The 24,701-nt window shown below is 42.2% G+C and overlaps 1 protein-coding gene across 1 annotated transcript in view; it reads left to right on the forward strand.

The window, feature by feature from the left end:
* Positions 1-8,013, forward strand: part of KCNQ3 (potassium voltage-gated channel subfamily Q member 3) — a 132,005-nt gene extending 123,992 nt beyond the window's left edge. The window contains exons 13-17 of the mRNA XM_035124426.2: positions 1,741-1,843; positions 3,092-3,223; positions 5,293-5,391; positions 6,269-6,353; positions 7,297-8,013. Coding sequence (XP_034980317.2) covers positions 1,741-1,843; positions 3,092-3,223; positions 5,293-5,391; positions 6,269-6,353; positions 7,297-8,013 — 1,136 coding nt within the window. The remainder of the gene's footprint in view (positions 1-1,740; positions 1,844-3,091; positions 3,224-5,292; positions 5,392-6,268; positions 6,354-7,296) is intronic.
* The last annotated feature ends 16,688 nt before the right edge of the window (positions 8,014-24,701 follow it).

The following is a 24,701-nucleotide window of genomic DNA, read 5'->3' on the forward strand; positions in this document are numbered from 1 at the left end:
CAGCTGCTGGGTGACCTTGGGCTAGTCACACTTCTCTGAAGTCTCTCAGCCCCACTCACCTCACAGAGTGTTTGTTGTGGGGGAGGAAGGGAAAGGAGAATGTTAGTCGCTTTGAGACTCCTTCGGGTAGTGATAAAGCAGGATATCAAATCCAAACTCCTCCTCCTCCTCCTCCTCCTCCTCCTCCTCCTCCTCCTCCTCCTCCCCCCTTTCTTCTTCTTCTTCTTCTTCTTCTTCTTCTTCTTCTTCTTCTTCTTCTTCTTCTTCTTCTTCTTCTTCTTCTTCTTCTTCTTCTTCTTCTTCTTCTTCTTCTATATTTTGCCCTGAAGACAGAGAAAAAGAAACGAGAAGTAATGTGCACATTCAGGTCAACCCGCCCCCTGTATTTTGGAGTAGTATGGTATGTTATCTCAAATTTTAAACTTTTAGGTTCTCATAAAAGGTAAAGGGGCCCCTGACCATCAGGTCCAGTCGTGTCCGACTCTGGGGTTGCGGCGCTCATCTCGCTCTATAGGCCAAGGGAGCCAGCGTTTGTCCACAGACAGCTTCCGGGTCATGTGGCCAGCATGACAAAGCTGCTTCTGGTGAACCAGAGCAGCGCACGGAAACGCCGTTTACCTTCCCGCCGGAGTGGTCCCTATTTATCTACTTGCACTTTGATGTGCTTTTGAACTGCTAGGTTGGCAGGAGCTGGGACCGAGCAACGGGAGCTCACCCCATTGCAGGGATTCGAACCGCCGACCTTCTGATCAGCAAGCCCTAGACTCTGTGGTTTAACCCACAGCACCACCTGGGTCTATACAGGGTGGTATAGAAATCCAATAAACAACAACAACAACAACAACAACAACAACAACAACAACAACTTAATAGGGACTAATACTTTAAGCATGATTTTATTCAGGCAACACAGCTAATTAACAAGTGTCGAAAGAGTAGCGTTTTGTTTTGTTTTGTTTTAACTAAAGAAGAATGCATGATGAACTGTTGAATTCAAGAGAACTAGTTCCTGACTTCTACATTGTTGACCTGGATAACATTTGGGAGCCATGGTTTTGATGAGTGGTAGGGACCCAGGTGGTGCTGTGGTTAAACCACTGAGCCTAGGGCTTGCTGATCAGAAGGTCGGCGGTTCGAATCCCTGTGACGGGGTGAGCTCCCGTTGCTTGGTCCCAGCTCCTGCCAACCTAGCAGTTCGAAAGCATGTCAAAGTGCAAGTAGATAGATAGGAACCGCTACAGCGGGAAGGTAAACAGCATTTCCATGTGCTGCTCTGGTTTGCCAGAAGCGGCTTTGTCATGCAGGCCACATGACCTGGAAGCTATACGCCGGCTCCCTCGGCCAATCATGCGAGATGAGCGTGCAACCCCAGAGTCGGTCACGACTGGACCTAATTGGTCAGGGGTCCCTTTACCTTTTACTTAACCATAGGTTTGGGCAAATACTTCCACTTGTGCAAAGGAATGTCATCTTCCTCCCCTCCTGTGGGCACCCCAGATCTGGTCTGGTCTGGGGGTTCCACCAGTCCTCTGAAGCATATTTTTTGGAGGGGGGGAACCACGGGTAGAGAATAATGGAAGTTCCATTGTGCGTGCAGAAGTCTTGTGCTACTGGGACCTTTTCAATGGATACAACCCAATAATACGAGAATTTAGCTGGTACTGTCGGAGCAACTCCACTTTGCTCTGAACTCTTCTGCATCTGCCCTTCCTTCATGTGGATTCTTCACTCACCTTTTAGATGCTGGAACAGGGGATCCTCTGGCAGACGACAGAGGGTACAGCAATGAAATCCTCATTGAAGACATGATCCCCACCCTGAAAGTGGTTATCCGAGCTGTCAGGTAAAGTCTGTGCTTGTTGTCCACTTTTTGCCTCATTTTGTTTCAAGCAGTTAAAAATATCGGCCCCTGTAAACCCAACCTTTGCGATGACTGCAACTAGGGGGGGACTTGGTTTTTCATTTTCCCAGTTCAATTTATTACAGCAAAAGCCAGCAATACAGAATATCATAATTCCAAACGAAAGAAAATCAGCAATAACATCACCAGGAATAGAACAATTGCACAAAAGGAATTTGCAATCTGTCAATCAATAGAAGGGATTTACGTTTCTTAATAGCTAAAGTGCAGAATTTGGCCACGTCATATGACACTTGGCTTGAGGAATCTTCCAGAAGGAATTTTCGTAAGAGTTCGGGGGGAAATTCCAAATACTATTGTAAGGGTGTAAATTTTGATCAGAGGGGTAAAATAAGTCGAGCTCGTTCTTCACTATAAAATTCACAAAATAAAAGAATGTGAGTGACAGATTCTACCTTGTTAGACATGCAAGGGATAAAGGCGCTCATGAATTGGTACCCGCATAAGTTTGCCGTACAGCACCGCTGAGGGCATTGCCTCAAAGCGGGCTCTAGAGAAGGCCCATCTATAAGCTTCGTTAGTGATGTTAGAAAAGTAAGGGGCAGCTGTAAAATTAGGCCACGATTTTAGACATCTATAATTTTCCGGGAGTAAGGCATCTTCTTGTTGTAATTCGACATTGTAAAGTCTCTGAGTAATAATTATTTTTGCCTTGTTCAAAGTTCCATTAAAAGATCTTCAGGATTTAGGCCAATTTGTTTGATCTTGTTAGTTATTTGCATAAGCCAGGGTGGATAGGGAAATGTTTTCCCAGTCTAAAGATGCATTTAGAGCTGGCGAAAAGCATTGCAAAATTCAGAGAGTGGCTGTGTTTTGGTTTGCAAGTTGTTTCAGGAAGTGCTGCTGCACCTTAGGTTTTTTTTTTTAAAGAATGACAGCATTATTTTTAATAATGGCATTATGATATTGGCAGTTTTATTTCCAATTATAGCTAGTTAGAGCAGCCCAGTACCTTCCAGATGTTATTGGCTCTACCTCCTGTTATGTATGCCAATTGGTCCCATTGACTGGGGCTAATGGGCGTTGGAGGTGAGCCAGGGTGGCAAAGGCTGAACTATTTCAGCAAGGCTGATATGTAAACACAGATACATATGCGATCCCTCCCTCTATGAGAATGGAGGGAACTAGCCAAGGGAAACCCGAGCGATAAACATTCTCTCCTTGTACCAGAATACTACAGTTCCGCCTGTATAAGAAGCGATTCAAGGAGACCTTGAGGCCTTATGATGTAAAGGATGTGATAGAGCAATATTCAGCAGGACACCTTGACATGCTTACCAGGATCAAGTACCTTCAAGCGAGGTAAGCGGCTCGGCTGCCAGCAGTGCGCTAAAGGTGTAAAGATGTTCAGCTGGCAGGGACTGACCCAGAATTTCATGGATTAGATGACTCTTTGGGGTTGCCAACCCATGCACCAGTGACGGCTGTAGGAGATATTCAGAAGTTACCACTTTGTACAGAAAACCCTGCCCACATTTTGGAAGGTGCTTAAACTCCCACATCCTCTGGCTGGCAAGGGAGGAAGGCAGAGGTCTACGCACATCAATTCCCACATACATCATGTCACCTTGCATTGCAGGGCGTTTTTCTGCAGCAGGAAACTTACTACTAGTCCCCCAGTGTGCGATTTAACGCCCCGATGGTGCAGCCGCCTAAATAATTTGGCACTGACCTCTAAAGGTGCATTATAGTATTTAGGATTAAAACTAACCGAGGAGCTACGCTGGCTGCCCATTATTCTAGAGGTGTGTCTGTGAGAGCCTGCTGCAGAGATTCACCTCCAACATATGGAAGATTGCAAAGCTGAGCTGTTGGGGACATGACAGAGCAGGGTGGAGCTAATGGGTGGGCAACCCTTTACGTGATGGTAAATGCAAGTGTTTAAAGCAAGAGCAAGGAACAAGGGATCCGAGAGCCACACACATCCCTCTAGACTCCTTGATCCAGGCCGCTCCAGTGAACACCTTTACTGGCCCTGCTCTGCAATCTCCATGAGTGGTTTAGCCTGGCTGGAATATGTCTTTGGTCTGTGGTAATGCCCCTCGCTCCCTTGAATGGAAGGTGGAGAGACTTGTGGGTGGGTGTAGATGCCTCAGACTTTTGTATGGCTGGAATGTAGCTGATTTTTCAAAGCTTGGGGGTTGATTCATACACTCATGCCTCTGGTCCCACACACCCCCGGCATGTGGCCCCCAGAAGATGGCTGAGGAGGGAATGTGGCCCTTGGGCAGAGAATGGTTCCCTGCTCCTGGTTTAAAAGCCTGAAAAAGCTTCTGATTGTGCAACCAAAAGACCCACCTGCCCACAATCAACATTCAGAACTTACCTGAGGCCAGATTATGCTTTCAGGAGACTTAATTGACACATCAGCATGCATGATCTCAAACAGTGTTTATGAGAACCCCATAGGCATTCCACATGTGGAAATGTTTCGCGCACACATGTGCAAATGCCCCAGAATGTGGTGAGCACATGTGTAAGCCTTTTCCATCTCACTTAAAACATCACACCTATCTGCACCCTACAAGGCCACCAAATGAGATCAATGGGGAAATGTGATTGGAATCAGGGTTTATCCCCCCTGCAACATTATGTTACTTTCCTGCTGCAGTACACAAGTTTTCATTATTGTGGAGAAATGAACAGTGATAGATGCTGATGGGGAACAAGAGCGACAAGGGATTTTTATCCGGGTCAAATGGGAGCTACTAGAATTTGTGGAAATGGCTCAATTAACAAATAGGCTAAGAGGTAACACAAAACAATCATTTATTCAAAAATGGGATATGTTCAAGAGATATCTACAAAAAAAACCACCACAGTGATATACTATCTATGGCACTATTTGAATGACCCTTGTGAATATAAAACATTGAGAAATAAGGAAAATAGGTATGATAGGTTGTAAGAAAGTATTAGAAAATATATTGAGAGTAAAGTAATAATCATAAGTACATTCACTATTATAAATGTCAATTACATCGGGAAATTTACTTTACTTTATGTTATGTTATTCCATGTTATCATATTCTATTTTAGTTTAGTTAGAATGTATGTGGAAAGAGAACATGTAAGTCTAAATTAATCTTTAACATTAAATTTATTTAAGATTATTTTTCTTTCTTTGCACTTGTACGTGTGAATTTAACATTGTGTTAAATTCACACGTGTGTGATACCAATGAACTTCAATAAAGGTTAAAAACAAAACAAAACAAACAAACAAAAACAACAACAAATGGGAGCTGAAGCTTTTGATGTATCTGGAAGATTTATAGCACACCTTTTGATCCTAGAATGTAACTGGGGCCACGGGCCAACAATAAACGAATCACATCAGTTTCATTATGTCCTCTTATTGTCTTCTTTCAGAATAGATATGATTTTTGCACCTGGACCTCCGTCCACTCCCAAGCATAAGAAATCCCAGAAGGGAGGAGCCTTCCCTTACCCTTCGCAGCAGTCTCCAAGGTGAAATTCCTCTGTGCACAGCTTGTTGAGAATAGACAACTCTCCAACAACACCTAAAGAGCCAGTGTTGCCCATCCCTGCTCTAGATTTTACAAAAACCACAACCACCAAAACTCTTAAGTGAACCCTTGCAAAACCTGACCATTTCCGAGGCAAGCCAAAGAATGTTTGCACATCCTTAGAAAGACACAACAGACTTACGAACTATTAACAGAGGCTGATTGAAAGGGGGCAGGCAAGGCTAGAACAGTAAGTCGTACAGAGGTGCATGGATTAGCCTCATTTGCGGATGGGCCTTTTGGTTCACAGGAGCACTTCATTATGTAAGATCTTGTAGCACCTTCATAATTCTATCATGGTGCCTCCTGCCACACAATTTGGGAATCACTGAGCTGGCCATCCTGTGCTTCTTCAAAGGAGGACATGGTAAGCATTAGTTGGGCATGAGGGATGCACACAACATCTCAGCAGCCTCAGCACCACTCAGTCCAAAAACCACATGCAACTCATTCAAGTTTCTGTGCTGCTCTTGCTCTGGTGCCAAGGAGGCACCTACAGAATGCACTGTCAAGCAGAACAGTTGTCATAACACCACGGACAGCTCCTGCTGAGCAGCATGCTCTGATGGGGTCTTGGAGCCTCTGACTCCCTTCTCTCCTATGTTCTGCCTCCTTTGTTGGAGAGTTGCAGGTGCTTAAAGGGCCAATCCCCTGGCCTGGAGAAGGCCACTTCTTCATCCAATGGCCTTCCACCATGCCACATAAGACTGGTGAGGTTGTATGGGAGGCACTTAATTCCTTGGGCCCAGAAGAAGTGGAAATATGAGTGAAAACAACAGCAAAGGTTTTGCCTAAACTAGAGCCTTCTTTGCCTTTAGGAATGATCCGTATGTAGTCAAAGCATCGACAGTAGATCCTGAAGACCAAAGCATGATGGGCAAATTCGTCAGAGTTGAAAGACAGGTAAGGAATTCTCAGCTCTTCCCAAGTTTTCCCTATAACATGCATTTATAACATATAACACACGTATAACATTATATATGTATTTCATGCCTATAATGATGAGATTTTGTATATATATTTTGTACTGGTGATCTTTTTTTGCTACAGTTGGCTGCAGAAGATGTGGAAAGGCTTAGGTGGAGACTCTAGACTTCATTGAAGTTTGTGTTGAGTTTGCATCTGGCCTCAGTGATGCGCTGCTTTGCACTGTTGGTCCAGGACTCGAAAGCAAAAATTGCTTCCCTCTGCCATACATGAAATACCATCCTCATGATTGAACATGATTACAGATTCCAAATGGCTAAAGTGGGCTATTGATAAGGGGACATGTACACCAGCTCTTGGTACAAACGTGCTCCAAGAGAAGATGTAGAAACTATAGGTGAAAGCTCCTCCCTCCATCACAGCCTAATATGAAAGCCCTGGGCGAAGGGCTTATCTTCTGTGGTGGACTAAATGTTTTAGCTGATGCTGTGAAATCGTCCTGTTCAAAATCAGAGAGAGCAGCTTCAAGTCAGTGTAGACTATGGCTAGTCTGGCCCTGTAGATCACAGTGGGGAACTTTTGGCACTCCAGATGTTGCTGAATTACAACTCCCATCATCCGTGGCCATGCTTTCTGGTGCTGATGGGAGTTGTAGTTGAGCAGGATTTGGGGGGCCAGTGGTTCCCTACCCCTGGTCTAGAAGTTGCTGTACTAAAACTCCCAACATCCTTGACTGTTGGCCATGCTGACTGAGGCTGATGAGAATTGGAGTTCCAGCAAAATCTCTAGGGTCACAGGTTTCCTTGCCCGCTGTCCTTGGTGGAGACCACGATGAGCTAGAAAGAACCATGGTTCCCCACCGTGTATTGGACGGCCAATTGCTCATTGTCCTCCAGTCTGATGGGCTCTTCTCTTTCAGGTCCATGACATGGGGAAGAAATTGGATTTTTTGGTCGACATGCACATGCAGCATATGGAGCACCTCCAAGTCCAAGTGTGCCCTTCAAAAGAAACTGTGTCCCCAGCAGAGGATAACAGATATTCTGAACTGAAGTCCATCATTTACAAATATTCCGAGCCTTCTATTCATGAAATGCCTCCGAGTTTCCACCATGTACCGGTGAACAAAGTCCCCCCTTTTGGCTTCTCAACTCAGGGCTGCGACGTTGGCCCTCTCTCATTACCGTTGGGTGGTCAGAACTCCGGTAGGTGGCAGGCTATGCCGTTCTCCACTTCGTACGCTGAAAGGCCGACGGTTTTGCCTATACTCACATTCATTGACCCCCACGTTTCCTACCGTTCCCCACCAGGAGACCTCCAGAGCCCCCACTCAGACAGAATCTCTTCCAGGCAGAAACATAGCCTGACGAGAGACAGCGACACTCCCTTATCCCTCCTCTCTGTCAACCACGAGGAACTGGAACGATCGCCAAGTGGATTCAGCATCTCCCAAGACAAGGACGACTTCCTTTTCGGGTCGAACGGGGGCTCAAGCTGGATGAAAGAGAAGCGCTACTTGGCAGAGGGCGAAACGGACACGGATACTGACCCTTTTACCCCAAGTGGTTCCATGCCCCTTTCTTCCACAGGGGAGGGCTTCTCTGATTCAGTATGGACTCCGAGCAAGCCAGTTTAAAAATTATCCAGTGGGGGTGGGGGTGGGGTTGGAGTCACTGGCTGGCTTCTTCTCGTAATGTAAACATCAACTTTGTATATCTCACTATACACACCCAAAGCTTCCTAGCTCATAAACACACACACACACAAATTCACCAATGGCTGCACTGCATGCTGGTATTAGTGGTAGTCATTCTGCACCATTTCATACGGTTGGCTTAATGAGGTTTTCTTCATGCTGCCAAAACTAAGCGGTTTAGTTTTGAGCAATGGTTGTGCATGACTTTACACTATAAATGGTACAGATAATTTCTGTGATTTTGAAAAAACAAAACAAAACAAAAAAACCATAGCAAAAATGGATGTTCTTCGGTATACCGAGGGTCGGGTCAACTCTGGGCACAAAAAGATATCCTAACAGTGGCACATGCTACATTTTTGTAAGCTGAGCAAAACCAAACACTAGGTTACAGAGCAATGCCCTTTTCAATATATATATGTGTGTATATGTCTGTGGAATATTCCACCCTCCCATCCTGTCTTTCTGAATGTCAGTTTTCCAGTTTGCCGGCATCACTGTAATTCATTCTGTTCATCCAAATTTCCTTTGCTATATCCTTTTTTTTATAAAAGGAACCCTGAGGGTCTTTTAGTCCAACCCTGTGCCATACAGGAATCACAGCTAAAGAATACCTGATGGATGTGTTCCCAACCTTTGTTTAAAAACCTCAAATGAAGGAGATCGCACCAACTTCTGAGGAAGTCCATTCTGCTGTGGAACAGCTATTACTGCCCCTTTTGATAAACATTCTTCATGTCCCTTCTGGTAATGGAAGTTATACATATATATATGAAATCATGGAGAGTAGACACACTTTTCAATGAGAATTACATGTGCCCTAGCACTCTGTGGGTTGTGGCAGCCTTCCTGTCACCTTGAGAGCATCCATCTCACTAAACTTGGTGGGTTTCTGACTCCTTAAAGTCCATTAATGTAAACAGGATTTTTAGGTGAGCATTCACATGGCACTTTATTCTTTTTAAAAAAATTTCTTTTCCATTTTCTTTTTTAAAAATTAATATATATATATTAATTAAATTTCCAACTTTTTGCTAATTGACTTCAGATTGTTCATGTATGGACTTCCCACCCACACCTCCAAAATGTATTTATCCAAACCTTTTCCCGCTGCATTATATATCAAACCCTTATCTACTACAGAAATCCCTCTAATACAATTGCTTCATCATTTTTATTCCACTGCTCCAATCTCAAATCCTGCCTAAGATTTCATTTGACTGCAGTGTTTTTTCCAAATGATCCCCCAAAAGACCTCAATTTTTCTACAAAAAAATTCATCGTTTTGAACCCTTAATATTGCCGTCAGCTTTGCCATTACCTCAAATAGTCCATTACTTTTAAAAGCCATTCCTCCTTCACTGGAAATGTCTCTCCTTTCCATTTTTGTGCATATAACATTCTGGCTGCTGTTGTCACATATAAATTACTTTATTCCATTTTCAGAACTTTTCCCTAACTGTTAAGCTCCGCATTGTATTTGAGCTTTCACGCAATGTGAAAGCTACTTCTGGAACTGTAACGAATTGATAGTGCAAGGTTAGTGCTCATTTCCATATTATTTGCTCCCAGATAGTATATAATATGGAAATGAGTGCTAAATTGTGCTATGCTTCACTATAATCCCATTATGTTCCACTACAGTTTCGGAGGTGGCTTTTGCACTGTGCAAAAGCTCAAGTATACAGGCAACTCCCCATTTACGTTTCGAGTGAAATCCCACATATTTGGGACACCATTGAAAAAGCCTGCAGACACCACAATCACTCCCTCCAAACCTCCTTGCTCAAAATCCCAACTCTCCCAGACCCTCCAAGTCTCCCTTTTTTCCAGGGATGTCCCTTATCTTGAGAAGCTGTCCCGGTTACTAATTTGATCCCAGAAAGTCCCACTTTTCCTTAGGATGTTCCTATTTTCATTGGAGAAATGTTGGAGGGTATGGAGTTATCTGACCCTCAAGCCATCTGAAGGCAATCCTGTAGGGAAGGGTTTTTTTAAAAAAATGTTTAATGTTTTATTATGTTTTTATATATGTAGGAAGCCGTCCAGAGTGGCTGGGGCAACCCAGTAAGATGTGTGGGGTATAAATAGTAAAATTATCGTTAGGGAATGGGACGTCCCTAATTTCATCGGAGAAATGTTGGAGGGTATGCTTGTTGCAAGGGCTCCTGGGATTTCACTTGCAAAGGCTCATGGGATTGCTGGATGTTCTTTGAGGGTCGTTTTTGCTCCTTTTTGTGCCACTTCCGGGTTCGTGGTAATGCGCACATGCGCAGTTGGGCATGCCTCGAACGTGTGAAAACGGGGAGATGCCTGTAATGCAGAAATGAACAGTTAGGCAAACATGAAAATGAGATAAGCTGTCATGTGAATGCAGCCACTGTCACATTTCATTACTTTATGGTAGCATACATGCTTGCTGCATTTATGCCAGTACTGGCTCTGTAGGGAACAGGTCACATACCAACAGGAAATGTGAGTCTACACCACAAGGCGGACACACCATGGGCATGCCCTGGGAAGCATGCTCTGTGTTTCAGAGATATGCTTCTCCCCTTTAAACACTCCTTGTAGGGAAAACCACAATACAGCAGCCAGATACGGAGTGCAGGCCAGCTCTGGATCCCATTGAGCTCTATGGTATTGGAGCACTTAAGAGGGATCTTACATTCCATTGGTTTAAAGGTTAATTTAATGCATCCAGAATCTCCATCATTTATGATCAGTGTCCAGGGCAAGCATATATTGTGCAAAAAAGGAGCACAGTACAATATTCTGGAAGCAATTTAGAGTTTTTCTCCTAGAGAAATCATATAGAACACTGTCCAGCTTCATCTAGGAATTGTATGGGGAAGACCGAACAATCCATTACCAATCCTTAGGAGAGATAAGGCTTGGTACCCTTGACAAACTGGAGTAGAGCTCCTCCTACTTTTCTGCTCCTCCCAATATTACAAAACCCGGAAACACAGCCAAGGATGTATCCTAATCCACCAGAGATCAGCAAAAAAAAAAAAAAAGGGCACTCTGTTTCAGTGGCACAGAAATTTCACATCGCCAGTAAAATAGTCACCTTGGTATATCCAGGGCCCCTCTCTTTTTTTTACTCTTTTGGTAGGCCACTGTGCATCAATGAATGACCTGGTTGCCTCATGCTTCTGTTTCCCCATCTGTAAAATGGGGCTAATTATACCTCGCCACGGAGGACTATGTGAGGCTCAGTTTGTCCATATCTGCCAAGCAGATCCCCCCTTTTACTACCTGTGTATGTTAAGGGGCACATTCGCAGGACCATTGGTAGGAAGAGAACGGTACTCATTTACCGTCTTGCAGAGGAGTGAGGCTTGCTTCAGATGCCTGATACATTTGGTGCGATGAGGGCAGATGTTCCTGCATTGCATTCATCATGTAACATGCAAAGTGAGTTTTTTTTTTTTGCAGAACCCCATGCGCATTGTAACTGCATGCACTCCCCCCCCCCACACACCTTTTAAGGGGATAAGTCATGTGAATCAAGTCATTCTATATAACAGACCTTTACATGGAACACCTTTAGGAACATAGAATGCTTCCTTATACTAGGGCTATCTAACTCAGTATTGACAACTCTGACCGGCAGCTGCTCTCCAGGATCTCACCTGCTACCTAACTCCTTTAACTGGAAATGGCCAGGATTTTCAACCTCCGCAGGAAGAGCATGTGCTCTGCCACTGAGCTCTGTGGCCCCATCCCTTATTTCTGTAAATGGGCGAAGGACATAGAACCATAGAATTGTAGAGTTGGAAGGGACCCTGAGGATCATCTAGTTCAAACCCCTGCAATGCAGGAATATGGCAGGCCCATGCCAGCTCCTCTGATGATGTCATCGTCAATGCTGTAAAAGTCTGAAGCAGGCCTAGATCATGAGGTCACCTGAGCATCACTGTCTGCAGGCAACCTCTTTCGCAGGACTCATGGCAGGCAAACCATTCGTGAATGTGATGGCTTTTGCACCAGTACTCATTAGAAAACTTCTCCCACGGACCACAATAATGGCAAGGGAAAAAATACTTATACCATCTGGTGAGGAATGGTCATGCCAGGGTTTCTGGAAATTAAGGTTGGCAATATGCTACCGTTATCATCATGACAACAACTCAGACTCGGACGATTCTATATACTGGTGCTGCCTTTCACAAGTGATACGAAGGTGGAAGTGGAGTGTTTGCTGAATTTACGCTCTCATGGGAAACCACCATTTTAAATGATCATGCTTAGAAATGTCATCCATTTCCTTTCCGTTACCAGAATTCCTTTCCCCCCATGGTGGGTTTTAATAGGGCATTTCTTTGTCCCATCTTGGCCATAGAGAAGCTTAGCATGCCATCTCTCTCTATTTTTTTTTTTGCGGGGGGGGGGGGAAGCACATGACATCTCTCACACTACAAAAGAGTGGTAGTTGAATTTCCTAAGAGTGCAAAGCAATTAATGATTGGTCATGTGGAACAGGAACAGCCCATCGTGAAGAAAACGGGCCATCAAAATCTGACAAGTGTTTCTTATTAATGCGCCCAGCAGGTTTTCAAAACAGGGTGCCTGTTGTGGGTTGCAATATTTCAAAAAGTGAAAACCCGGACACAAAAGTTGTTGGGCTATTTGGGGGTGGGGGCAAAGCTATGGCAGCGCTATGTGCCAATTCCCATCCAATCACTTTATTGTGTGTGAAAAATGTAGTGGAGTCTCCTTCTTTGGATGTCTTTAAGCAGAGGCTTGACAGGCATATGTCAAGAATGCTTTGATGGTGTTTCCTGCTTGGCAGGGGGTTGGACTGGGCATAGCTGCCAAGTTTTCCCTTTTCTCGCGAGGAAGCCTATTCAGCATAAGGGAATTTCCCTTAAAAAAAGGGAGAACTTGGCAGCTATGGGACTGGGTGGCCCTTGTGGTCTCTTCCAACTCTATGATTCTATGATTCTATGAAATATGGCATCTCTACATGGCCTTAGATTAACCTTGCAAGCAGCACTGAGACCAAGTGGGAGAGAATGCAAAAAAGAAAAACTTTATCAAAAGTATATTACTGTATACCCATTGTAGGTTGGCAGAAGGGCTGATTCTATCCATGGTCGTCCTTGTTGGGTTGCAGTAATATTTTCCTTACCTATCCCACTAGGTTTGGCAAGATTATTATCCTCTTTTCATCCAGGAGTTGTGGCTGATTCAATCTGTTTCCTGTCCACGGTGACTTAAAAAATCAACAACAGAGCAAATAGATTTTAACGGGTCAACTGAGAGCAGGTTTCGCATTGTTGCTGCTAGGAAGCTGCTTTGAATTGCTTCAGGTGACTGGCTGAGAAAATAGCTCAAGGGATTCAGCAACTGAACAAGTGCAACCAGGCTTTAAAAAAAAAGGAAAACAAAAAATGAGCTTTTTTTGTAAAACAAAATGGTGGCACATCAGCTAAATAGCACTGCCACTTTGGAAACCAGGTGTATCTGCAAGAGCAGTGTTAACTCATAGAATTGTAGAGCTGGAAAGAATCTCAAAGGTCCTCTAGTGCAACCCCTGCAATGCAGGAATCTCAGCTAAAGCATCCTGGACAGATGGCCATTCGACTTCTGTTTAAAAACCTCCATGGAAGGAGAGTCCAAAACCTGCAAGGGTGACTGTTCCGCTGTCAAACAGCTCTTTCTGTCAAAAAGTTCTTCCTGGTGTTTAGTCGGAATCTCCTTTCTTGTAACTTGAAGCCATTGGTTCGAGTCCTTTCCTCCAGAGCGGGAGAAAACAAGCTTGTTCCATCTTCCATGTGACAGCCCTTGAGATATTTGAAGATGGCTATCCTATCTCCTCCCAGTCGCCTCTTTTCCAGGCTCAACATGCCCAGCTCCTTCAACCGTTCCTCATCAGGCTTGGTTTCCAGACCCTTGATCATCTTGGTTGCCCTCCTCTGCACATGTTCCAGCTTGACAATATCCTTAAAATTGTGGCACCCAGAACTGGACACAGTATTCCACTCATGCCCTGCTTGCAGGGTTCTCACAGGCATCTGGTTGGCAACTGGGAGAACATATTGCTGGACTAGATAGGTCATTGGCCAGATCCAGGAGGCTCAACTTTTTTTATGTTCTTTGCATCAAAATGAATGGTATGGATTTCATTATGTAATTATGTGAACCTCCATCAGAGTGGACAGTAACATAGAATATTCAATAAGATAAAGAGGTTGAACTGCAGTGGAATGAAAACATTGCTGTAGTTGACATACATGGGTCAAACAAATATTGATGTTTTCTTACATTTCCTAAACATTTTTTATAATAAATTTTATTGTTTTCAAAATAATAATAATATATACTTCAATACATAATAGATCTATCTTCTTTTGACTTCCCACACCATTTCCCATGATGTTTTTATCCCACCCCCCTGCTGCTCACTACTTTCTTTCTCTTATACCATAACATCAACATTGTATTCTCTAATTCCTTCTGTTGCTCATAATTCAAATCCTGCTCGTGAGTTCATCATAGTGCAATATTTCCGTAAGTAGTCCAAAAAGGGCTTCCATTCTTCCACAAACTTGTCCCATTGATTTCAAAGCTTAGTCTAGATTTCGTCCATTGTATTTTATAATTTGTTTGTGTGTTCATTGTTAGATCTACAGAGTTGGATTGGGCAAATTTCAAAGGCAACGTGGCAAAATTGTTCCAACATCCCTCCCAACAGTCTCTAGTTTGCTTACCTGACCACCGTGCCCCCTGCTCCCCGCAAGTTAGCCTCTTAGTTCTTATTTAGGTAAAATTCAGGGAAGTCTCTAGCACTGATCTCAATGGAGCTTTTTAAAACGTTTGTTATGGCAGGACCATTTGTGTAGCAGGTCCAAGTTATCTAGCAATCTAGCCAGTGCCGGCTCTGCCATTAGGCAGACTCAGGCCGCTGGCAGATAAAACAGCAGCACTATCAGCTGAAGCAGTGTCCTGAATTATGTGAGATTGTGGTGTGCAAGATCTCATGCGATTTCAGTGAGATCTCATCCAAACTGGGTGAGATCTCACTTGAAATTTGTGCTGATTCCAGCATTGCTTCTTTGCCAGTAGCTGAGGCAGCAGGATGGATGAATAAGTGGTGCCAACAGGAACAGGTATGGCAGCAGTGGCAGGAGCTGTGAGGCGGTTGCACGGCATCACTTCCTGCTTCACCTTGATGGGCAAAATAGGACACACCTCCCTGGATCTGGCCCATGCTCACTTCTAAGGGATGGGAGTCATTATCATCAAATTTGACAGGGCATACTTCTGAGTAAACATGCTTAGGATTTGGCTGGGCTCCTAAGCAACTGCTACGTTATAAACTCCACATTCTTGCAAGTAGGGCTGTAAAGTTCATTAAACTCATTGGGACCTGCCTTTAAGGAAATCCTCCAGCATTTTTTGCTGAAGGCAGAAAGTGGTGGTGTTGAGCAATGTGTTTCTTTCAGTCCCAGCGACTCTTGTTGTCGTTTAATTTTAAATATCCTCTCCCCATTGAAAACAATGAGTGAAAATTACCTGCACCAGCTGGTAGCTAATGGCCTTGAAGTTCTCAGAGCTTTTTTTTGGGGGGGGGGAAGGTCCAGTAGATCCAAGGCCACATCTGTCCCAGAAGGTCCCATGTACTGCTGGCTGAAACACTGTTGCCCTTGGATCTATGCCTGCAGAATCCTCTAAACCAGGCATCCCCAAACTTCGGCCCTCCAGATGTTTTGGACTACAATTCCCATCTTCCCTGACCACTGGTCCTGTTAGCTAGGGATCATGGGAGTTGTAGGCCAAAACATCTGGAGGGCCGCAGTTTGGGGATGCCTGCTCTAAACATACCTGGGGCCTCTGTCCACCAACCTGCTAGTGACGCATCTCTTTCTCATCCTGGCCAGATTAGGATCGCGTTGTAAGGTTACTGTCCAAGGCAGTATTCTTCAGCCTTGGGTCCCCAGACTACAACTCCCATGTTCCATTGCTGTTTGGCTAAGTTGGCTGAGGATGATGGGAGCTGGAGGAGCATGCCATCTGATGGGTACCATATTTGGGAAGGCTGGTCTAGAGATAGGCAACAGATGGTCTGGAAGTTTGATACAAGGACTCTCCATCTCTGAGCACTCCAGATTCTTTCTCTCCATAGACAGGCAAAGGACTCTGTCACAGGGCACTTCTTGATGCTGCTGTTACAGTTATTTTATTGATAAAACACACAAAGCCAGTAGGCACTGTACAAACAAGGGTGGCTAACTCTTTTGGGTACATGGGCTGCATTCAACCTTCTTCTGCATGCCATTGATGGAAGGAGCATCTCTTAGGACTGCAGAGATCAGCTAAGGAGTGGCATATCACTGCCCCCTCTTGCCAATCTAATGACTGGGGAGAGGGCATTTTGTATCCCCATCAAAGTGCCCACCTCAGCACTAAGTCTTGGCTGTTTTTATCTTCCTTTCCCTGGTGCTGTTGTCAAAATCAATGAGATTTTGGGGAGCAAAAAAAACAAAACAAAAAAACACCTTCATGCAGGATGGGGGGCGGGGGGCAGATCAGGTTGCCAAACTGGGGGGTTAACTAGCCTCTCCAGCTGTACCATAAATATAAATATAGAAAGAAATAAGGACAGTCCTCCTCTTAACAACAAAGTTTACAATAAAAATGTGTTGGCATATATAGTCGTACCTTGGTTTCCGAACAGCTTAGTTCACAAACAACTTGGAACTCAAACGCCGCAAACCCGGAAGTAGGTGTTCCAGTTTGCGAACTTTGCCGAACTTCCGGTGTGGCTTCCACAGCTTCAGATTGGCTGCAGGATGCTCCTGCAGCCAATCAGAAGCCGCGCCTTGGTTTCTGAACATTTCGGTAGTCGAATGGACTCTGTTTGAAAACCAAGGTACGACTGTACATTGGTGATGTGCAATGTGTGTGTTAAAGAGGGCTTTGCTTCTATCTAGACTGCCATGGGAATAAGCCACAGCGCCAGCTTGTGATAGGACTAGAATCAATATTTGCTGTCCCTTCAGACATTGCTTGATTCAGAATACAAACAAAATGAATTGCTGATTGGGTACTCCAAATGAGGCTCCGGCCACCTCTGTACTATGCATTTGAAGCACTATTGTACCACTCCAAAGGATCTTGGGAACTGTAGTTTGCAAAGACCGACAATTCCCAGGGCAGTTGGACAATCAATCCCTCTTGCCAGGGAACTCTGTGAGCTGTAGCTCTGTGAAGGGAATAGGGAGTCTCCTAACATCTCTCAGCACCCCTAACAAGCTACAGTTCCCAGGGGATGCCGTGACAGTTTAAAGTGGCATGATGATGCTTTAAATGTACTGTTGGAGATGGAGTCTCTCTCTCTCTTTTTTTTTAAAGCACTTTGTAAACCCACCTTCCCCTTGCACCAATGTGCCGCCCAGTTATATGATCAATCACATTTTGTTTTCTAGTTTAGAGCCTCTTGTTCTTCTAACTTGTAATTGTGCCTTGCTCATTCAAATAATTTCTCCATGCTACAACAGATGCTCTTCAGATCCGGGCTGACAAGGGAAACACAACTTTTATACAAGTGGCCTTCAGAGCTCTTTCTAATATCATTTAATGTAATTTTTAAACGGTTATGTGTAATTTATATTCCAGCACTGTCCAACATTTGAACAACTTTAATATGTTGATTTCAATGTGTTATATATATATATGAATATATATATATTATGCAAATAATACTTCTTACCTGTTTTTTTTAATTTATGTTCTGTCTTTAAAAAGAAAATATACAACCTGCACCACTTATTAATAAATGAATAGAAATTTCAATTACTGGTCGTGTGCAAAGAATTCATTTCAAAATGCATTCTGTCCAGAGAGGAGTGAGCTACCTTGATCAGAAAATGAACGAGGCCATTTACAGTGTTGCATTTGCATCTTCCAAAAGCCTTGAAAAGTTTTCTAAGTATTTGAGAGAACATGCAAAGCCTTGAAAAGCAAGGGATGCAATCCTTCAAAAAAACTTTGAGGACAGTCTTGTGGTTGCTGGACAGAAAGTGGACATTTTTAGGGAAATTCCGTTTAGACTCAGAATGAGAAGACAGAAATATAGATTTTTGACAGCAGCTCTGAGAAGAGAAGACATAAGATACAAATGGGAATACCCAGAGGGGATCTCATTTACATTCATGAAAAAGCGACACAGGCTGACAACAGAAATGCAGGCCAAAGAATTTTTTGAAAAACACAGAAGAGACCTAGACACTGGAAATGACAGGAAAACAGACCTACTAGCAGAACAAAGAGCTGCCTTGGAGAGGCTGTCATTGGAAGGAGCAGTGGCAGGGGGTGGATATTGTAAGTGACTCTGACAATGGCCAATCTTAAAATATTAAGCTGGAAAGTTAATGGTTTGAACGACAAAGCTAAATGCAATAGAATTGGACATGTAACTTTAAAACAGAACTTAGATATAATTTGCCTTCAGGAAACACACATTGCAAAGAAGCATAAAGCAGTTTTAATTAATAAAAAATTAGGAATGGATTTCATCTCAGCAGAAAATGCAAAAAAGAGAGGAGTTGTATTTTATATTAATCCTGCACTAGAACCCAAATTGATTTACAAAGATGAGAAAGGAAGAATTTGAATAGTACAAATAAAAGTTCAAGGAGAGAAGATAATTTTAGTTGGACTATACACCCCAAATGAGAAAAAAGCAGTTTTTTAAAAAAAAAACTGGAAACAATAATACTTCTTGAATATGCAGATCAAAAGATCATGTTAATGGGAGACTTAAACGGAGTTCCGTCATTAGAAAAGTACAGATCAGCTAGGAAAAAGGATACAAAAGAAGGCAGATTTCCAAAAACTTTTTTTTTTTACTTTGTCCAAACTTTAAATCTGATTGATATTTGGAGAGTAAAACACTTGTTTGAGAAATAGTTCACTTTTTATTCCCATGTTCATGACAGCAGTTCAAGGATAGATGCCTTATGGATTTCCAAGGAATTGGAACCTAAAGTAAAAAAGAAAGAAAGAAAGAAATTAATCCCAGAAAATTGTCAGATCATAATTCCATGACAATGGAAATTCAGAAAGAAAGCCAAACTACATTTAGATGGAGATTGAATGAAAATTTATTGGAAGATCAAAATTTTATGGAAAAAGTAAAGAGGGACCTGGGGGATTATTTTGAAACAAACCTCCAGGGTCAGACTAAATTACAAATGGTCTGGGATGCAAGTAAGGCAGTGATGAGGAGACTGTTTATACAACAAAATTCGATTAAAAGGAAATTGAAAGGAAAAAGGAAAAAAAGAAATTTTAGATGAAATAACAGAAAAGAAGGAACTGTCAAAAAAAGTTAACAAAGAATCAGTAAAGCAGGCAATTTAAATATTACAAACCCAATACACTATGATAGTGAATGAAGAAATAAGTTGGAAAATAAAAAGAGTGAAGCAGAAATATTTTGAGCATGCCAATAAATCAGGAAAATTGTTAGCATGGCAATTGAAAAAAAGTGAACAAAGAAACTTCATTAATAAAATTAATGTAAACGGGAAAATTACAAATAAGATGAAGGAAATAAGAGATGCATTTGTGAAATATTTCTCAGGTCTGTATAAAAAAGGAAATGAAAACATTTTGAAAATAGAGGAAAATATAAAAAATACAAATCTGCCAAAAATAAAAAATAGTCACTTTAAATACCCAAATAACAGCTCAAGAAGTTTCAGAGGCAATAAATTGGACAAAAAGTGCCAAGTCTCCAGGGCCAGATGGACTAACGGCAAAATATTATAAAAAAATTAAGTGAACAATTAGTGAACCCATTGAAAGATGTGATGAATGAGATTTTAAAGACTGGTGAAATCCCAGGAACATGGGAGGAAGCATACATAACAGTAATTCCAAAACAAGATTCGGATCTAATGCAAATAAAAAATTACAGACCCATTTCATTATTTAAAAATCATTATAAACATTTTGGCTAATAGGATGGGGGGGGGGAAATTAGGTGAATATATACATCAAGACCAAGCAGGGTTTCTTCCAGGTAGACAAATGAAGGAGAATATAAGAAATATTCTAAATGTGATAGAGGTAAAAAAAATGGATGTAAAAACTGGGGGGGGGGAACGGCAATGATGTTTATAGATGACGAAAAAGCTTTTGACAATGTGTCCTGGGATTTTATGAAAAAACTGCTTGAAGAAATTAATTGTGGTGATAAATTCCTAAAAGGAATACAGGCAATATATTTAGAACAGAATGTGAAATTAATTGTAAATCAGGTGATAATGAAGGAATGTAAAATACAAAAAGGAACAAGGTAAGCATGTCCGTTATCACCGCGGTTGTTCATCTTGGTTCTGGAAGTACTTGCAAGAAACATAAGAGCAGAAAAAAGAGATTACAGTGATAAAAACTGGGAAGAATGAATTTAAATTGAAAGCCTTTGCTGATGATTTAGTAATCATGGTAGAAGATCAAAAAAACTCTCTCTCTAAGGTGATTGAGAAAATTCCAGAATTTGGGGAAGTGGCATGATTTAAATTAAATAGAAATAAAGCTAAATTATTAGTCAAAAATCTAAAAGAAGAAGAGAAAAAAGATTTGGTGCAAAGCATTGAGATAGAAATTCATAAAAAAGTAAAATATCTAGGGATATGGTTAACAAGAAGAGACATAAATGTGTATAAAGATAATTATGAAAAAAGTTTGGTGTGAGATAAAAAGGAATCTAGAAATTTGGAGTAGAATGAACCTTTCCCTAGCAGGAAAAATTGCTGCAATAAAAATGAATGTGCTGCTGAAAAGGCTCTTTCTTTTTCAGACAGTCCCAGTAATGGTCCCAGTAATGGTTAAGGATGATTGGTCAAAAAATGGCAAAATGATATTTCCAAATTTGTCTGGGGGGGAGGGGAAGGCCAAGGATTAAACATAAGATACTTGCAGATACAAAAGAAAGAGGAGGCTTCGCCCTCCCAGACCTTAAATTATATTATGAGGCTGCATGTTTGGTTTGGATCAGGGACTGGATAAAACTGGAAAAGGGAGAAGCATTAGATTTGGGAGGACATGATAATAGATGGAATGCATACTTATGGTATGGGAAAGGGAAAGTACATAAAAGATTCTATAATCATATAATTAGGAAATCATTAATGATAGTGTGGGAAAGATACAAGGATTTATTAGAACAAAATCACCCTGGTGGCTACCACCAATAAAAGCTTCGTTACTCAAACCGCTTGGCAAAAAGGGAAAGTGACCTAAATATAGAGATTTATTGAAAGACCAAGAAGGAAAATGGAAATTAAAAGACTATGAAGAAATCAAAGATCATTTTCAGAGCTGGTTGCATTACAGACAATTAAATGAGATGTTTAAGGAGGATTTTAAAAAAGGGTTTAGTTATACAATTTCTAGATTCCAAAAGGAGGTGATAGAAGAAGACGTGAAACTACTGAAGAAAGAATACAGCATTCTGCTAGAATGGGAGACGAAAGATGAGGAGGTCAAATCGGTTATGATTAAATGGGCGCAAGATACACATAATATACATAATATACAATTTGAGGATTGGGGGAAATTGTGGAAGGTAGATTTGAAATTTACAGATTGTTCTCTTTTGAAGGAAAATTACATGAAAATGATGTACAGATGGTATCACCAGTAAAAATGGCTTAAATGTACAAAACTGGGTCAAAGATGTTGGAAATGCAAAGAAAAAGAAGATACTTTATATCATATGTGGTGGGAATGTAGAGAAGTAAAAAAAAAAAAGGGAGATGATATATAATGAATTTTAAAAGATGTTCAAAATGACATTCGTAAAAAAATCAGAAGCATTTTTGTTAGGGATTCTAGGACAAGACCTGCCAAGGAAAATAAAGAACTTATTTCTGTATGCTACAACAGTGGCAAGAGTCTTGTTAGCACAAAGATGGAAGAATGAGGAAATCCCAACGAAAGAACAATGGCAAGAAAAATCGATGAGTTATGTGGAGTTGACAAAGTTGACATACAAATGACGTGAGAAGGACAACTGTGACTTCAAAGAAGAATTGGAACTTTTTACAAACTATTTAAACAAAAGGACAACAAAAGGATCTGGACTCCTTGGCAGTTTTTGAATAAACATCCACAATTTATTAGTAGAACATATGATAGATAAGGCAATGATATGTACAATTTTATAATATGCAGAAAACAATATGTACAAACAAATCAGAAAGGGGAGCTGAGGGAAGTCCTTACAGGGTGGGAGAGGGAGGGATGGGAGGGGGGAAAGGGAGAAAAATTGTAATTGGCTGTGTTATTGGCAAAAATATTTTTTTAAAAATAGAAAAAAGAAATAGATTTCTTTAAGTTCTTGAAGGGATGGCTCAAGACATTTTGGCACACCAGGGTTAGGGTTAGGGTTAGGGTTCCACCAAAGAAGAAGAGGTGAGTGAAGATCTAGGAATGAGGGTGTGAGGCAGGCATCCCCAAACTGTGGCCCTCCAGATGTTTTGGCCTACAACTCCCATGATGCCTAGCTAACAGGACCAGTGGTCAGGGATGATGGGAACTGTAGTCCAAAACATCTGGAGGGCCAAAGTTTGGGGATGCCTGGTGTGAGGAGACCAGCATTGCCCCCTATTTGCCAATAAGCCATCATAGAGCTGTAGAGTTGAAAGGGACCCCAAGGGTCATCCAGTCCCACCCCCTACAATGCAGGGATTCTTTTGCCCAACGTGGGACTCAAACCCACAACCCTGAGATTATGAGTCTCATGCTCTACCGACTGAGCTATCCCTTACTTGGAGGGGTGGCAACTTTCTGATGGTAAGAGCTGTTCGGCAACGGAACGGTCTTCCTTGGGAAGTGGTGGAATTTCCTTCATTGGAAGTTTTGAGGCAGAGGTTGGATGGCCATCTGGCATGAATAGTTTAGTTGAGATTCCTGCATTTCAGGGAGGTGAACTAGATGACTCACAGAGCACCTTTCAACTCTACAATTCTATGGTTCTATGAAAGGTGAGCTTACTATTTGCAAGGAGCGGGAAAGGGAACTTATAGGGGTTAATGTGGGAGACAGAACGGCAGGGAGGTTGATGAGCAGACCAAGTGAGGTGAAGCATCTAGTACTGTATACTCATTCTCTCCCCTCCCCCTCCCTTAGATGCACATACACCCTCCTCCTTATTAAGCTCAGGGGCAAAGAGGGTTTAGCTTTTATCAAGCCTAATTTCTGCAGTGATGGTTACAGGTAGGTAGCCGTGTTGGTCTGACATAGTCAAAACAAAATAATACCACAATAATACCACCACCAGACTTAACATGGACACTGGTACCAGAGCCTGCAATAAACCCAGATGCCAACTTTGCTGCCACATACACCCGGACAACACCATTACTGGCCCCAACAACATCCAACATACCATCTCAGGACTATTTAATTGCTCATCTTCTAACATTGTGTATGCCATCAAATGCCAACGGTGCCCTTTAGCTCTCTATATGCCAAAGGATAAATGGACATAAATCTGACATCAGGAATCACAAGACAGAGAAACCAGTAGAACACTTCAATCTCCCAGGACATTCAATACAAGTAGCTGAAGTAGCTGTTTTATTACAGAAAAATTTCAGAAACAGAATGGAAAGAGAAGTTGCTGAACTGCAACTCATTACCAAGCTTAAAACCACGGAGAGACCTGGTCTGAATAAGGACACTGGATTATTATCTCATTATACATGATCAAGCTTTCTTTAGCACCTCACCCATTGCTTTTTCCTACAAGACCGATTGCAGTCGTTAATAGTCGTTAACAGTCATCAATAGGTTTCCACTCCTATCAGCCAATCACACATTCCCACCACCCTTCTGAGTACCCCTCCCCACCCTCTGACTGTACATAAGGGTCTGGTGACTTCTGTTTCAGTGTATCTGAAGAAGTGTGCATGCACACGAAAGCTCATACCTATGACAAACTTAGTTGGTCTCTAAGGTGCTACTGAAAGGAATTTTTTAAATTCCTATTATTTTGTTTTTTTCTGCAGTGATGGTCTCCTTGAATATTGTAGCAGAAGATGGAGGGTTTATCCTTCTCCAAATGCCTGCATTCACTACTGTGAATCTCTCTCTCTCTCTCTCTCTCTCTCTCTCTCTCTCTCTCTCTCTCTCTCTCTCTCTCTCTCTCTCTCACACACACACACACACACACACACACACACACGATAATATAACAACCTTGCTAGATAAGACCTATGGTCTGCCTGCAGCAGACTTATACCTCTCCGAAGCTCCTAAGCAGGGCATGATGCAGATAACATATTTCTGTTGTTTGTCTGCAAGAGGTATACTGCCCCTAGAGATGGAGGATCTATGGCTTCTTTTTTTCGCTTCTTTCCTTAGCACTTGGTCAAAACATTCCTGCTGGGAAGTTAAACTATAGCCCTGAGAAAGTCCCTTGCATAATTCATCTGAGCTGTGCTTTCACAGAAAATGTATTATTGCCCCAAATAAAGCTTTTTGTATGCTGGTCGGAGCAGAACAATGCAATGATTTAGCTGAGCATCGCCTTGCAGAGAGGCACATCTGAAATTGCACTGCCCCAAAATGAAATGGCCGTGTGATGTATGTCCTGCTGAAAGTCA

Source organism: Zootoca vivipara, chromosome 8 (assembly GCF_963506605.1).
Source record: "Zootoca vivipara chromosome 8, rZooViv1.1, whole genome shotgun sequence".
Lineage (NCBI taxonomy): Eukaryota > Metazoa > Chordata > Lepidosauria > Squamata > Lacertidae > Zootoca > Zootoca vivipara.